General features: G+C 42.4%; 1 protein-coding gene across 1 annotated transcript in view; it reads left to right on the top strand.

The window, feature by feature from the left end:
* LOC147797840 (nicastrin-like) overlaps positions 1-17,640 on the top strand; it is a 51,703-nt gene extending 34,063 nt beyond the window's left edge. The window contains exons 10-13 of the mRNA XM_087142331.1: positions 2,073-2,291; positions 2,609-2,781; positions 11,818-11,899; positions 12,976-17,640. Coding sequence (XP_086998457.1) covers positions 2,073-2,291; positions 2,609-2,781; positions 11,818-11,899; positions 12,976-13,095 — 594 coding nt within the window. The 3' untranslated portion in view covers positions 13,096-17,640. The remainder of the gene's footprint in view (positions 1-2,072; positions 2,292-2,608; positions 2,782-11,817; positions 11,900-12,975) is intronic.
* Positions 17,641-17,646: the final 6 nt, after the last annotated feature.

The raw sequence follows: 17,646 nt of genomic DNA, 5'->3' as shown, positions 1-17,646 counted from the left end.
GGCAGTGTGTACAAATGGCTACTTGTTTCACGCTTTTTATTGGTCCCCTTTAAACTACATGTATTTCTTGATAAAGATCCATTTTGTAGCGGCTGGATTCCCTGGCCGTACCTACATGTATGTTCAAGGGGTCTAGTCTAAAACTAGTTGGGGGTCTCAGCACTTGCCTAAACTCAAGTTCTTCCTTGGTCCAGACATCATTCAAAATGACCTAAAGGCTATTAAAGGGAGCAGATCCATTTTGGTGAAATTACACATGTATACCACCGATTATTAAAGATGGCTGTGATGCTCTCTGCCAATTAGACAATACACAACAACAAGGACACCTGAGAATTTGATTGTGGTTAACCTCAAGCATGTGATTTATTTGGACATGCAACAAGTAATTAATTGATTAAATGATTAAGGGCAAATAAATGCATCGTGTAAATCTTTATTTACAGCCTGTATTACTTTGAGTGGTCTTGAAGAAAGGCTATTAGCACAGCTAATATTGCACTGTGTCATGCCAATCAGCAACGCACTGACTATAGGCGCCTCGTGCAACTCCTTATGTAATGCACAAACCAATGTGGCATCACATGAACGCTATCAGCAATATTGCCAAACATGAGATCACTTACATGTACCAACACTGGACACAAGTCACACTGCGCACCTTAATGCTACACTGCCTAACCAACATTGTATTGCACAGCCCAGTGTCACTGTAGCGATGCGGCCAGCATGCACAAAGTACCAGTGAACGACTGTAGACCATACAATGTTTGTTCTGCTACACAAAGACAGCCCACCCTCACCTAACATATAGCAACATACATGTACATGTACAATATGCCCTATAACAACATATATGCCACAGCGAGAGTACCCAGAATCTCTTTCTTTACTGCTTCGCTGACACTTGCAAAATCGTATATATTGATAAACACTGTATGCTCAGTGCTTGTCCAAGAGCTTGCGAGTAAGTTTGTGAAGCACTGAGCATACAGTGTTTATCAGTATACGTTGGGTAAGGGCAAAAACCTGTTATACAAATTAACATCTCTCAACGCAAAAATACATCTTAAAAATTGTTCGCGGTACCCGCTGCTTCACCTGACTCTGACTGGCCAGCCAACCTCAGCAGCCTCGGTGGCCGAGTGGTTAAGACGTCTGCATTAGTAAGCAGGAGGTCCTGGGTTCGAGTCCCAACCGAGTAAGCTTGTGAATTTTTCGCAAGCTCTGGGACAAGCACTGAGCATCGTGTTGATCAATATATACGTTGGGTAAGGGCAAAACCTGTTATATACATGTACATCACAGGACATGTACACGCTCCCTAAGTAATGCTGTCCTCATTTTGCACAAAGTAACCAAGAAAGTTCGTACACTAGTATACGTGCCCATTTTCATGTACATGGCCATGTGTAAGCACACGTTGCCTGCTGCTCCTCCCCTAATGTTGACTATGGCTTTTGAAGAAGCTACATGTATGAATTTGAAACCGCTGGTGACATGTACATATACATGTAGCTGTCATACAGTTGTGTAATCTGTATTGACAGTAGTACAGTTTGGCTTCAGAGAGTACCAAGAATTTGTACAAAATGGAATCAATACTGTGGTGCAGCTTGTTTGTTTAGCAAATTAGAAATACTCGTACTCGGAGATACAAGTAGCAGTTCTCGTAATGTGTGTACAAATACCTGAACATAAAAGCCAGTACTTATACTTGGCTGGCAAAGGACTTGGACTTTCAGGTACTCAGAAATTTAAGTACTCAGCAGTACTCTGTATATATTCCCAAATATTGTACCAGTGTTGAGGTCGAGTACTTTTTTCCGAGTAGCCATATAGTTTTGTTTGTAGCTTACAAGTATTGGGGGGGCTTCACATCAGTGCTTTATTCATGTTTTTTGAAACAGTGATTGGTTTTGCTGTCTTTTTATATGTACGTGTACATGTATGTAGAGTTACAGCTCAAAGTACATGAACACTGTACATGTACATCCTCCAGTATTTAGAAATAAAAATACAATTTTTTTATCAATTTGTAATGGTGATGTTGCTCTGAATTTTGTTCATAGGAGAGCTATGACTACATTGGATCATCTCGGATGGTGTACGATATGCGGAATGGTAGTTTCCCTTACACTCCTGATGCATCCAAGACTCAGCCTGCTTTTGTCAAATTAGAGGACATTTGGTATTTCCTAGAATTAAAACAACTTGCACTGGTAAAGAATGGCACTGTGTATGCACACATTGATCCCATTACCTACGAAGATTCATCAACAAAAATTCAGGTATGTACATTATAACATACAAATTGGAGATTTCCATGGGCCTTTTGAGGGTCTGAACTTCTTGTAAAATGTATGTAAGAACCGTGTATGGTACTGCATGTCACGAGGGAGCTTGCTTGTTTTTCGACACTATTTTGTCATACATGTACATACACAGTGAGCTGTTGCTGTCCACACGGAACAGCGTATTCTACAATGTACAATACATGTGATGTATTTGTCTGCCATTGATGGATTTCTAAGATCTGTCTTATTTGATGACTGTGATTTATGTATGTGTGTTTGTTCTTGGATCAACACCTACATGAACGTTGTAGGTTGATCATTTGCTAGAAAGCTTACAGGACTCCTCATCTGGGACTAACGTTACCATCAAGAAACCGAGCAGCCTTCAGCCTGTGCCCCCGGCATCATTCCAGCAGTTCCTACGCAGTGGAGTCAAGGTGCCGGGTATTGTTTTGGCAGATCATGAGAAGCATTATCGCAACAAGTGAGTTCCAGTTTTCCTCATTAAGAGTTTGGAAGAATTCAAACAGTCACCAGTGCTTTTATTGTTTGAATTATTCTTCGCTGTAATTTAGAAACTACAGGTGCAGTAACAGCAAATATACAGTACAGGTCAGAATTTTATGCCGACACGCTAACATGATCAGTGAACCTGACACACTGTTCAGTGCATGCTTTGTGGTTTTACGTTGCATTGCTGGTCCAAAGCACGATAAGCCTGACCCCGGACTTCATTATCTTGGCAGAACTTGTGACCGCAGACTGCAAAGGTCACCGATAACATGTAGTGAACCACTGCACACACAGAGCTGTCGCTCCAGCTTCGTGTATGCGTGTACATTATGTGCTTGTACGTTGTACAATGTATGGCTGTGCACTGAATAAGTGAAATTGCTTGCATGAACGTGTAGTGCCTGGCTGACAAGATAACTGTCTTGAAGTATCGAAATATGTATCACTATCACAGCTGTTTTCTTTTTCTTTTGGATCGCAAAAGTTGTTCAGTCAGATTACATCTGGAAAATGTCAAATTTCAGTGATTAACTGGCCAATATAATCACCGCATGTGTTTAGCTACTACCAAAATTTTTTTCCAAATGTAAGCTTTGAATTTCAACTCACAAGATCGACTGGAGTGAGGACAACGATGCTTTTCTTGCTGGTTCTGATGCTAGATCAGTTCTAAGCAATTCCCAATTGCGCGAGAACTTTTTCACAAATAAACAGTAACCACAAAAGAAATCCATTCCTCTGCCAGAACTATTACAACAAGCTGATTTTACAATGAAGTATGTTTTATTTTATGGAAATTTAGTTCATGTATCAGAATTCCGGTCAATTAAAAAAAACACCCTCTGAACTTGCGTAAATTTTAACTTGACTTTTTCATTTGCTGCCACATGTGCCGCGACCGTGCCGCGACCATGCAGCGACCAAGCAATCATGAAACTTTGTTTACAACCACCCCAGCGTTTTCATCCCTATCACCAATCATAAATTGAAACAAGTGTATTGCATATTGATTTCGATACAGTGCCAACAAATGCAAAGCCACAGCCCTTACACATCACACTTCATGCATATTTATGAAGTCCACATGGGCACTACTTTGTCTGTCGTGTGCAGCAGGTGCATGAACGTCGCTAGCGTTAGTGCAGACCCTACTCCTTTCATTTCGGTACGATCTTTGCTGTTCAGTTTGGTCCTAATGTCACAATCAGAGCGATTTTTTAAGGTAGATTTTCCAGCTCAAAGGTCGAAAACTGATTGGAAAAATCCCCACCTCACAGCGAGTTTATATTCACGTGATTTTGAGAACACTGAGCTTGAGTGTGTATGCAAGGATTGCTGCCGTGGGGGACGTCTTGACTAAAATTTGGCTAGCGGACCGGCCAGTGGTCAGTTTGGAACTTACCATGTCTTCCAAAGGAGTGCTGATGGAATTTGTCGAGTAAGAACATCACTGCTAGTGCCTCTTTCTCCATCTTAGCATATGATTGCTCTATTTTGGTCAAGGCTTTGCTAGCGTATGGCATTGGATGACCTTCCTGAAGTAGTGTGGTGGGAAGGCCTAACTTGCTGGCATCACATTCTATAGTCAGCCTTTACTGGATTTCGTAATGAAAGAATTGGAGCCTTTGTCAGCATCTGTTTGATTTAGCGCATTGCTTTCTGTTGTTCATCTTCCCACTGCCAGGGTTCTCCCTTGTGTGTGGGTCTTCGGAGTGGTTTAAGATCTCAGACAATTATGGTAGGAATCTTGCCTAGTACTTAACATTTCCCGGCAGTCTCTGTACTTCTGTGGCATCAGTTGGATTTGGGAAATTTGTTATGGCTTGAATCGTTTTGGGGCTTGCTTTAGACCTTGTTCTGTGACAAGTCCAAGGAATGTCACACTTGTCTTGAACACCGACTTTCATTTGTTGAGACTGATGCCCATCTTCTTACATCTCTTAACCACTTGCTGCCGGGGGACCTGTTTTCGAGCACATAGGCTTTAAACACAAAGCCGGGGAGCCCAAAACTGGGACAAAAGTGCTGGGCCTTTTAACAAAAGACCGTGCTCTGCACAAAAGACTGAGCTGCCTGGGATTGCCAACATTTTTTCAGTTGTCAATATCAGAGGAAATGTTTTGAAAGATTATACCACTATTTGTGGCATTCAGCACAAGCAGATTACCACCGGGGACAAAAGCTCTCCAGCACTCCAGCAATGAGCGATACAATACCGCTGCATGCTAATCTGGCCCGTATTGAAAAGACGCCAGCAGTGCACTTACCGGTTTCGGGAACAGAAGAAACGTACATAATACCGCACAATCTGGGCTCTTTTTACAAGGCTGCAGGCTTGGTTGAAATACTCGGGCGTCAGTATACATGTATTTTGTCTGTCAGACTAGAGTGACCACCAGACAGTCATTCGTGTGGGTGTAAACGTCCATGAAATGAAATGCTGAATTTTTGAAAAATTTTGAAAACTGAAAATCGTCCATACATGTATGTGTGCACTGCATTTTTCAAAGCACCTGGCAGCAAGTGGTTAAGGAGGGCTTCTAACCTTTGTGATTCTTTTTGGCTTTCTGCTTGGAGTCACCAACCCCAAAGACAATGATATCGTTGGCTACATGTACACTCTACACCTTAGAGGTCTGCCAAGGCTTGTTGTAGCCTCTTTGGAAAAATTTCTGAGCTTTCTTTTAGCCAAAAGGGAGTCACTTTCACCTGTACTGCCCAAAAGGTGTGTTCACAGTTGAAGACAGCTGCTTTCTTCATCCAATTCGCAGTGTGGATAGTCAATAATGGGAGGTTTAAAATTGCCCCCGTTATTGACTTTCAAACTAAAAGCACATCTTGTTATTAGGTTTCACAATGTATCTTGGCTGAAACACTAATGTTAACCATTGTGTAGTGTGGTGTAATTACATGTATATAATAAATTCATACATGAAATACCTAGCTTGATGTTCTAGTTGACTGCTGTACATGTACGCATTTGTATATGTTACTTTCAATGTACATGTAAAAAAGTCCAGTACGGTGTTCATTGAAAGGTTCTGCCCCTGTTGACAGTCCAAAAAGTCTGTGAATAAGATCTTTCAAGAGATGATCCGATTTTCCTTGTAGATAATGTAAAAGGTGAGAAAAAGTTATGATTTCCACTTCACAAACATTCACAAAAAGAATCCAGCCCATGAAATCCACATCTCCAGTTACATGTACTCTCTAATATAGTTGGTCATGTCTTAAGTCAATGTTGTTTTTTATTTGACTCACTTTTGTTGCTTCATTGATTATGTTAATCTTTCTGAAAGATGAGGAATAAATTTCGTGAAGTAGTTCTAGCGATATGAGTTACATTGACCAGTTGGCTGGTTTGTGTTCTTATTCTGGCTCTGCTGATCCTGCTCAGGTACTCCTGCTTCATACGAAGTAAGATTCAGTAGAATGCTGTTTACTTCCATACTGATGGGTCATGACATATCTGACGCTGCAGTTAAAAGAGAAACAGGGTCCAAAATGTAATGATTTGTTTTCTCCTTGATGTTTCAGTGTGATATGAAATAAAGAAGTGCGATTAAACTGAAATCAAAAATGCGCTTTTGCCAATTTTACTGATATGTACTTTGATGAATAAAAGTATTTAATGCAGAATACCGTAATGGAATCAGTGTCAGGATTCATTCTTTGGGGCAAAAAAAATGTAGGATTTACTACATATAAAGTGATAGGATTCCTACATGTACTGAGATCAATGGTCCGTGAATTTGTTACGCTGATATTAATAGCAAATCGCTGGACAGTGATGGAGATGACAGACTAGATGATATCCTCTGTATGTACATTCGTAAATGTGCACATTGCACAGGCAGATTGCCTGCTCAAATGGTAATTACACATTTTTTGCAGAGTTCCTCATCTTGCGCTGCTACATGTACGTGGCACTATATTTTGGTTTAATCTTTGGTCACAGGGGTCTTTCTCTGGGTTCTTTGGTCTTCCTTCCCATGGAAAAATTGCTTTATTTGTTCTATCATACATGTAGGTACTGGTACACAAATATGGTAGGTGTTCATGATTTACAAGTGTGTCATGTAATTGAAGACTGCAGCTCCCAGAGGAAGCCACTTTTGGCCATGTGCCTAATGGATTAAAACTGCATAAGACTGAAATTAATTTACATTGTGTAGAATGTGCAAATTTAGCTAATACACTTGTATGTTTATAAGGAATTTGTCCCAGGCAAAAAATATGCTGTATTGGAAACCCCACACAATCAACCATCATTAGTACGAATCTCCAGGAACTTGCAAAAATATTGTAAAACTGTACATGCACCTGTACATGTACATGTATGTTGGATATTACAGTTTATCAATACACTGATGGTTATTGCGTATTGGGAAAACGCATGTATGTGATTAAATTGCTCGTTTGGTTTGAAAAAACTTTTAATCAGTAATTGTAAACTGAAATATTTGCAATACCCAAGCAAGGTGATTACATCATCAAGATCAAAGGTCTGCATTGCACAGTAACTGCATCAAGTGCTATATGGTAGCTTTCCACCATGGTAATACCTGCACAAATCCTCCAAATGTTTCAAAGCTGTTTTGTTTTGGCCCTGTTTTAAAATGACGTGTGATGTTTCTTCAGCAAAATAATTTAAGTAAATACAAATATTTGACAGAAGAAAGTAGTCAACTCAGAGCACTCATTTATTGCAAATGGCTGATCCAGCACTGTGTGTGATCCATCACTGGGAAATTTGTAGTGACCCAGGCCAACATAATGTAACATCTTTCCAGTGTATAAAATGGAAACCATGTCTTCCAACATCAGAAAAGCTGGGTGCCCAAACTGTACTGAATATTTCAGAAATAGGCCCAATTTATTCTCTATAACTGAAATTTGTCTGATGGTATTCAGGGAAAGGCACTGTTTTTTGTTTGCCCTTCACCAACATTTGAATATCTACCAGTATGAACACTCAACATGTATATGCTGAAGTGTTTTCTGAGGGCTTGCAAAACAATTCACAAGCTTGCATGTATTAATGCAGATGTCTTTACCACTTTAACCATTGCTGCCGGGTGCTTTTTTTAACCGTTATATGCGCTGCCAGGCTGTTTTTTTCATATTTTCGTTTTTCAAAAATCTTCAAAAATTCATGTCTTTTTCTGAACACCTAAACCCCATAAAATGAGTGTCCCTTGGCGAGTGTAGCCCCTACAAGCAACTTCATTGACCCTTCGGTTTTGCAGCCACGCTGCCCGTTCTGTTCAGAGCCCCCATTGTGTAGTGTTACATAAGGGCTCTTTTGTTCAGGGCCTTGGCCCAGTGCGTTGCTATGCTGCCGTGTTGCTATGCAGAGCAATTGACGGTCAAGACCTCAGCGTGTAATATGCGGTGAGTGAATGGGAAGCTGTGCACGTGCACTGGGCTTGAGTGAATGGGAAGCTGTGCACGTGCACTGGGCTATGTCAACTGTTCAGTGAGTGCGGGCAATGACGGACAAATGAATTCATGCTGTAAAAAAAGGGGTCTAAAAGTGTGTCTTTTTCGTGGCGCTGCTGCAGATAACTTTCGCTATTTTTTGAAGCTATTGGGTATTTTTTCTGTTATATATTTTCCCGTCTACCAAACTTATATCCCCCCCCCAACCACTCTCATATTTTATCTCCCAATTTGTTCATTTTCCCTCCCATCTTGGAAGATGTTTCCCTTCCCAAACTTTATTTCCCAAACAATTTCAGGTAAAATTTAGAAACCAATAAAATAAAGTACACATAGAAGTACACACACAGACAAATATTTGGAGAGAACTTCTTTTTCTCTTATTTTCTTCTTGTCATTTCTCTTGTGTTTTCTTTCTCATTGAAATAGTTGAACTCATAAAAGTAGTAAAATAAATTTCCACTCTTTCTAATCAAATGAAAAGCAAACACCGATGCAAGGAATAAAAAGTACTTTCCAGAAACTTTGTCTTTTTTGTCATTTTTTTCAAAGGCTGGAAACATGACCACCTAGTAAAACCATTACAAGGAAATGTGCCACTTTTTCAAGAGATGAAAATACAACATCCTCAAAGCAGTACTTTCCAGAAACTTTGTCTTTTTGTCACTTTTTTTCAAAGGTTGAAACAATGACCACCCAGTAAAACCACCAGTAAATGACATATTGTTTTACACTAGATAAATGGGGCATCAAGTCAAAAGACACATGAAAAACACAAAATATAATGTCAATGAAAATGTCCATGAAAATAAATGTTCAAAGTGTCAATTAGTGAACAGTATGGTACTCCTTGAAGCAGGGGGCGACGCAGAGGGGCTGGTGGCATGTGTTGCACTCGAAGTGTGTCTTCTTTCGCAGACCACGGGAAGCGCAGAGGACACACCGCCGGTAGCGGAAGTCGCCATAGCTGGTCCTCTCAAAGTCCACGGGGAAGTGTCGGCAGACAAAGCGGGGGTTGGTGAATGGTGGAGTATCGTGCTGAGGGCGGTACTCGGGCAAGGGCTCGTCGAACAGCAGCTCATGGACAAGACCCAAGCGGTAGTCGAGGAAGGAGAGGCGGTGACCAACGGCCAGGTACACGGCATAGCTGTTCACCAGCGTCAAGTCGAGCAGGTAGAAGAAGAGCTTCTTGTACCACTTGAGGGACTTACGAGTTGCTCGATGATTTGCCGCTAGTTGGTCGCTCTTGTCAATGCCCCCCATCAGGGCGTTGTACTCCATGACACAGGTCGGTTTCTGCTTTTCCTGCCCTGTCCTGTCTTGCTTGCCGGTGCGTATATGGATGTTGCGCTTGTCTCGCCACACCATGGCCAGGAGAGAACCGCTGACAACCAGGTCGGCCGACCGGGACGCTGTTTCGCCCCGCTTCAGCTTGACGGACTGCAGGTCTTTCGGCATCCCTTTTCTGTTCCCCATGACGGTGCCGACGACGTTGAACTTCTGGTTGTGAAGTCGTCGAAACAAATCGGGACTGCTGAATGCCCGGTCGAGGTCAAGGTTGTAGCCCTTACCACTTAGGTCGTTCACCAGGTCCATCACCACTTGTGTAGTTGCTGGGAGGTCGCCTTTACTTTGGCCGGTGTAGATTTTTAAGTTGTAGCAGTACCCGGCGGCACTCCCTGTGCTCTGGCACAACTTGTACATCTTGATGCTGAAGCGGGCCCTCTTTCTGGGGTTGTAGGTAGCGAAGCGGAGACGCCCGTAAAACTTCAGCAGGGAGTCGTCAACGGAAATGTCCCGTTGAGGAACGTAGACAGTGGCAAACTTCTGAGCAAGATGGTCGACGACTGGGCGCACTTTAAAGAGGCGGTCGGTGCAGTCATCTGGCATGGCGGTGTTATCGTTGAAGAGCAAGGACTTCAGGATGGCAAGGAAGCGATCTCGGGGCATGACGGACGGGAATAGGCTCATCTTCAGTAGTGGGTCGGTGGACCAGAAGCTGTGAAGGGTGGGGTGCTTTGCAATGCCCGTCATTATGCAAAGGCCCAGAAAGGCCTTCAGTTCTCTGGTGTTCAGATCAGTCCATGATCGCAAGTGCGCCGATGTCGTAGCGGGCCTCTGCACGGCATACCGGTTGCTCTCTTGCGCTATCTTGTTGTAGAGAACATCGTCAAAAAACAGTTCAAAGGCTTCACTGCAGGTTGAGCTGCGATGCAGGCGGGGATCGACGGCACCACCATTACCGGTGAAGCCGTACTTCAGCGGTGTACTGTCTTCATCTGTCCACCGGAACGGTGCGGCACTGCTGCTGGTCGACGCGGCGGTCTGTGTACGGGACTGTCCCTTGTGCTTGGCATATACTGCCAAGGATACATCACTGTCAATTTCTGTACTTGAGCAGGTGACGGCGGTGATGAAAAAGACGAAGAAACTTCGTCTGAACTCAGATAAAACTTGCTTTCGCTGGAAGAACTGGACTCTCCGGATATAACTTCAGCCATGTTGTCTGTGCTCGAAATAACATGATACCCAATATGAACACATGTGAACACTGCACAGCGTTTTTATTCTCAAGCAGCGAGGGCCGTGCCCTGTCAGTCAACGTGGCAAGGGCCAGCAGCGCCCGGGCCGGGTCATTCATGGGGCGCAGGTGCATAATGAGCCCGCACTTTGTCTTCGGTGCAGTGCAGCGATAATCCCCTGCGAGCGCCCGGCCGCGCGAACAAATGCGCTCTGCAAAATAATACACGGATTACCTCTGCTAATTGCAGCGCTCTGCGCTGAAAGAATACAGGGATTGATTGGCAGTGCCTGGCAGCTCTCAGGAGCTCGTACTTTTATTCCAGGCTTTGATAAGTTCGGTCACCCCGGCTATAAAATAAGTTCGGTCACCCCGGCTATAAAATAAGTTCGGTAACCCCGGCTATAAAAAAAAGTCACAATTCACCAGCCAATGATGGCCTAAACTTTTTAACTGACACCCCAAAACTTTTTCAGAAACGCCCAACAACTTTTTTCTTTTTTATAGTAAAGTTCCGATTTCGGAGTCCCCGGCCCCAAATATAAGGCCTATGGCTCCGGTACTGGAGCCCCCGCCTGGAAATGGTTAATAACCACCTTTACAACAATATTGCTTGGTTTGGCTGGCCAGTTTGAGTCAGATAAGCCATGCCAGCATTTTATAAGATGTAATAAAAAAATTATGTTTTATGAAAAAGGCCCTATTTATCACCTTATATCTAATGCAGGATGAATTGAATACTGCTCTTTACTTTGTTCCAAGGCAGGGGTTCATAGATTTGTGGCTGTGTGTAATGGCACGGAGGGTTGAAAGCCTACTGAGATCAACAGTGGAACAAGTTACAAATTTTGTATAAATGCTGAGTGAAACGCATACAGTTTATTATGTGTTAGGTGATCAAATTATAAATTTGTGACACTCAATATCCAGTAAGGTGAGGATACTTTTGATACAGATTACCATTGTGCATGCATAGATATTTACAGCACAGATGTACATGTACCATAACTATATCCCTGTGTTTTACTTTGATATTATACACAGATACTACAACAGTAGGTTTGATTCTCCTGAGTTGATCAAGATTGACAAGGATGATATTTCCCTTGTGTCGCCAGCAGCAGTGGTAAGACAACGCGTATTCTGAAAATAAAAGTAAACTCTGGCTAAATCAGCACTCTCGGGACTCAAGAAATTATGACAACTTACATGAATGCCGACTTTTGGCGTAAGTCGTCATTTTGCTGACTTACACGTACACGTTTTGCCTAGGTACATCATGATTGCACTAATTCAATGGCTTCGATTTATCCTGGTTTATTTCCGCCTCCATGGTCGATCCAGGCAAATTCGTTCTCGATTATTATCCTCATGGGCTGCAAATTCGATAATTGATCATGTGCCCGTAAGGATGAAGAAGGGACGGCAAGTCACTTGCATGTCACATCACGACTTGACAGTGCAGTACGTACATGTACTTGATACAGTTACGGTACAGAAAACATACACTCATCTGCATATGCATTGGTCAAGTTTGTTCAATAAGGCGACCCCCAAAATGGACAGAGTGCATGCATGTAGCCCTAGAGGGGTTACTGGTGTTGATGTACTCCTGCTGGCCGATTATCAACCACGGCCTGTGCTGCTAATAAACAGACATCAGTCAAGCAGTGTGGGACTTCTTGGCGACCGCAGCAAAGGAAACTGATACTGAAGCACGGTTTGTTTTAATGCCAACTTACACAAAGGAATTTTGGTGGTTTTGTGGCAAAGGGACTGAGAAAAGCATGCCGACTTATACAAAATGACGACTTACAAATGCTATTTTAATGGAAATGCATGACAGACGATCGGGACTTTTGTCAAAAGGCTGACTTAGATGTTATGATGAGTTACGTGATGCCCACTTAGTCAAAGTTTACTGCAGGTAATATACTGTAGTACGTTAAGAGGCCTTTCTTTATTTTGAACACACACAGTACGGTACATGTAAATGTACTTTATTATGAATTCAACTTTGTGGTATGATATGATATGTTACAATATTTCTGTGCAATGGCCAAACATCTAAATTCATGCTGTTCTGTGAAGCCATCACCAAGAGGATGGTTTGTTTTCCTTGTCACAACACTGACATGTGACCCAACTGGTTCTGTACATGAAAGATTGTACTCACACATTTTGTTTCTTTTTTAATCAAAGGAGTTGTCTAAAATAGCAACAACTGTTGCAAGGGCTCTGTACAGGTTAGCCAGACCTAACGAAACGGATGCTGAGTCCATCAGTGTCAATGCATCAATAGTAAGTGAGCGTTTTGCATGAATGTGGCTACATGTTATGGTGAATAAACAGGTTGGGTAGTTACATTAATTAATTTGTTTTCTTTTCCTGAAAATTTTGTTGTTGAAATTGTAAATGGAGTGGGATGCCAGTAATCTTTTGACCCTATTGAGGGGTCATTTTCTTTGTTAGAAAATTTAGGATTGAACTTGTGGGGACAAAACTTGTTCAGATTTGTTTGAATAGCTTATTTGTCCTGGTATGGCACAAAAAAATTAAATGAAACATTGATTTTTAAAAGCGGATGTTTAGTTATGCCCCTGGATGTCCCTGATAAAGTTTTTGAAAGAAATCCTTATTAATCAGGACAGGGCCCAGTACACAACAGAGGAGTATTTGTCAGGCCCTGTTTACAGGTCTAAAGCCATGGTAGTGTTACCGTAAGGATATCGTACTGTTGGTACCGGTACCTGCACGTTGCACAGTACCCCCGACTGGTTTCCTTATTATAAAACAAAAGGTCATTTAACGGTTATGTTGGAGGTGTTAGGTCAAGAGAAATGGTACATGTACGTGTATAAGTTTCGACTAAGTGAGGGCATAAAAATGTCCACTTATTTGATTGGATAGAAAGAAGGAAGGTGGGAGAGCCATTGCTAAAGACCGCTTGCATTTTTGCCTTGCATCTGGCTGAGAATTTCGACAGCATATTCAGAGGATGGATATAGATTCTGGGCATATATATATTGCCGACTGGTCACGTTCAATTCAGTATTTACATGCAAGTATATCTTGTTAAGTGAAAGACCATATTAGTTATCACCCCAGTGCCTTTGAGATCATGGTATACAGGACTCAGATGCACTACATTATTCTGTGTTCAGCGAGTGCCAGTGTGATAATGAGTTTATTTTCAAGCAAACTTCGAATTTACAGTAAGTGTTGCAATTGTGCATTTTGCTCTTTATGTAAAACTCGGGTAGTGTGAGTTGGCACAGTGCATTATGTGGGGTTTGACATGGACTGTGCAACAAAGTTGTAGTGGATCGACCAAAGGAGCTGCATAGACTCTTGGTCTCGTGCTGGGAAGAGATGGCTGTCCCGAAATCCTGTACATGTACAAGTGCAAAAGTGATAAGACAGTCTGCGGAAACAGCCGTGGGATTTTCCTACTTTCAACCGCTGGCAAGGTTCTGGCCCAAGTGATGCTTGACGGGTTCTTGACCACTGTGGCTGATAGGATCCTTCCCGAAACTCAGTGTGGCTTCCGGCTTTGCTTGACCAACGACACGATCTTCGTGATGCGTCAACTCCAGGAGAAGAGCTGGGAACAGCGCCGCGACCTGTATGCTGTTTTCATCGACTTGACAAAGGCCTTTGATATGATAAATCGCGATCTCCTGTGGGAAGTCTTGCTTAAAATCGACTGTCCTCGATGTTTGTAGCTGTGCTTCATGCATTCCATGATGGCATGTCTGCTAATGTCCCGTCATATTGGAGAGCTGTCAGAATTTTTCCCAGTCGCTGTGGGTGGGGGAGTCAAACAAGCTGTGTCCTGGCCCCTGTGCTATTCAATTTTAACCTCTTCTTGGCCTTTATCATGCGCCTGGTCTACAGCCAAGTTGCTGGCACAACTAACATAGGTGTACCAATAAATTACAATTTAGACGGCAGCCTGTGTAATCTTCGGTGTCTACAGGCTCGCACACGCACAAAGCAAACCTGTGTACCGGGTACTCGATCTTCAGTACGCCGATAATGCTGTGCTCGTGAGCCACTCCTCTGCAGGCCCCCAGCATACACTGGATGTGCTTTCGTCAGTGTACTCCCGAGCTGGTCTTGTCATCAATACTATCAAGACTGAGGTGCTCCAGCAACTCGTGAATAGTGACAGCAAGCAAGCAGTGTTACATATACAAGTTAATGGCGGAGACCTGAAAAATTCTAACTCCTTCACCTACCTTGGCTCAGAGCTCTCTAACAGGCTTGACGCTACCGTCGAGATCAACCGCAGGATTGGTAGAGCCGCAGCTGCGTTTGGCTGCCTGTCAGCCCGTGTCTTCTTTAGCCATGACCTTGCACTACACACCAAGATAGCTGTTTTCAACGGTGTGTGTGTGTGTGTCAGTCCTTCTATGTGGCTGCAAATCTTGGACCCCATATCGCTTCCAGCTCCATGCCCTCGAGAATTATTAGAACAGCTGTCTACGGAGAATCCTGGGAGTGAAGTTGTGGTAGCGCATCTGTAATACAGTAGTATGCTCCCGTCTTGATGTGCAGCCATTGGAATCTATAATATTGTACCGCCAGCTTTGCTGGGTTGGCCATACAATTCGGATGAGCCTGGCTAGACTACCACGTCAAGTCCTCTATGGTGAGCTATCCAATGGTCAGTGCTTGGTCGGTGGCCAACAGAAGTGCTACAAAGATGATGCAAAAGCCACCTTGAAGCGGTTTGGAATCCCACCCGCGACTCTTGAGGCTGCTGCTATGGATAAGACCTCAGTTCCGGTCCCTGTGTCGACAGGGGTCAACAGATATTTATTGAGAAGTATGAAGCAGCAGCCAGTGCCAAATGAGCTCGGCGTCGTGCTGTTCCCCCTTCTGCTAATTACCCATGTGACGTCTGTAGCAGGAGATGCTAGTCACTTACGGGCTTACGAAGCCATCAGCGTGCTCATGCTAAGCAAGACACAGGCGTCCAGAGACGGTGCAAGAGTTGAGGCGATGTTGTCATCGGATCTGATGGACTCGCACTATCATTTCAACTTTTTGATAAGGAATGTCTGTAACAAATCCAGTGGACATCACATACTTTCCAAGTCAGCTTGAGAACAGCTACATATACTTGTGTACTCTGCATGAAATCCCAGATTTGGGTCTACCAACCATTGAGGCGTGCACAGTTTATCCTCCCCCTCCAGAAATTTCTAGACACTTGAGTTGTGTGCATGACGCAAGCAATTTTTATCAGACAGAAAGAGGTTCTTTATATACAAGTACCCTTTCCCCATGTGTACCATTATTGGTAAATGTTGATGCGTTGTAGATAGATCTTTTATCTGTTGACAAGTGATACAGGAAGAAAATGCCCAATTCACATACCTATTGAGACCACTTCAGTCACCCATTGGATCCAATTTACATATGCATGTACCAATTGGATCCAAATCACTTAAAAATACAATAACCAATCCCAAAACCAATTGCTTTTGCTTGGCATCATTTGGAATCCAATTGGGTTCAGTTGGTTTGAATAGTAAATGGGACCTTTGCTCAGATGGACCATTTCCAACCAACTGACACCATTTGAATGTCGATTCACAATCCAATTATAACCAAGCGAAGACTCAATTGAAACCGTTTCAATACCAATTCAGACTGCCATTTGAAAAATCCATTTTATGGGGGAGACAAGCTGAAAGCAAACCAATTGGAACCAGTTGAGTCCCATTTGAAATTTGCAATTGATTGAGGAAAACATACAGAGAGAAAGCATACCCACTGGAACCATCTGATTCCCGTATGAAATTCCAATTGATTGGGAAAATGCCAATTGAAACCAATTGCGACTCATTTGAAATCTCCGATTGATGCTGAAAACAAATGGGAGAGAAAATATACCAACTGAAACCAATTGAGAACCAATTGATTGTGAAATAGACCCAATTCATTCCAATTGAATCCAATTCATAAATCAATTGGTTTGAATAAGCCACTTTGACTAGGGGTATCATTTATTAATATTTATTCACTACAATATCAAGTGATCACTGATACCTGTCGCAAGTTAAAATGGTAGACAAAAAACGTAGACGAAAAACGTCTTTCCCCGTTCGTTTTTAGATTAATTTTTAAAACCCCCTTCCATTCATATAACTTCATTACTGTTCATGACGTTTGCAACCAATCAGTTTAGAGAATTCTTGTTAATTTGGTGGGGTCCCTTGCTAATGGTATTATATAGGCCCAGGACCATCTTATTGATAATGTTCCCGCACTCATTACACAATTTCTCTATTTCCTATAAATCTTAATACAGATTGATCCTCATGTAATTTGTAAATTTTCGTAACTGAAGCCCATCATGCCCATGGGCCTGAACTACATGTACCGGTATGGTCGCTTGTAAGCATAATGGTAATGTGAAATTTCTTTCTGGTGATTGAAATAACTTTCCAAATGAAGGTAACTTTTCATTTTCTATTATTACAGCATATCTGAGATACCAGTATTCATGTATTCTGATTACATCTGTATCTTGAATTGAAAGAACTATCTACCTTCAATTGCTTAAGTGTACTGCTTAATGCACAAATGTCATAAAATACCAAGATGGCACCCATAAGGAGTAGGCTTGCAGAAACTTGCCACAGCCACTTTTCACTTTGTTACCGGTATATCTAATCTTTCTACCGATAGCCCGGGCCAAGCAAGCATATTATTAACACTGTCATTACAGAATAAATCCCCCGATCATAGTTTCCGGAGTTTGTGTTAATTCAATTTTTCAGTGATACATTAATGGTTGGTGACACATCTGCTGGCTACAACATGATCAATAAATGACAGTGTGCAGCTGAAACGTGCATG

This window comes from Acanthaster planci, linkage group LG10, assembly GCF_054643075.1.
Source record: "Acanthaster planci isolate LZ-2023a linkage group LG10, COTS_SCS, whole genome shotgun sequence".
NCBI classification, from domain to species: domain Eukaryota; kingdom Metazoa; phylum Echinodermata; class Asteroidea; order Valvatida; family Acanthasteridae; genus Acanthaster; species Acanthaster planci.
Note: the sequence above shows the minus strand (reverse complement) of the source record. Positions and strands in the feature narration are given on the sequence as shown.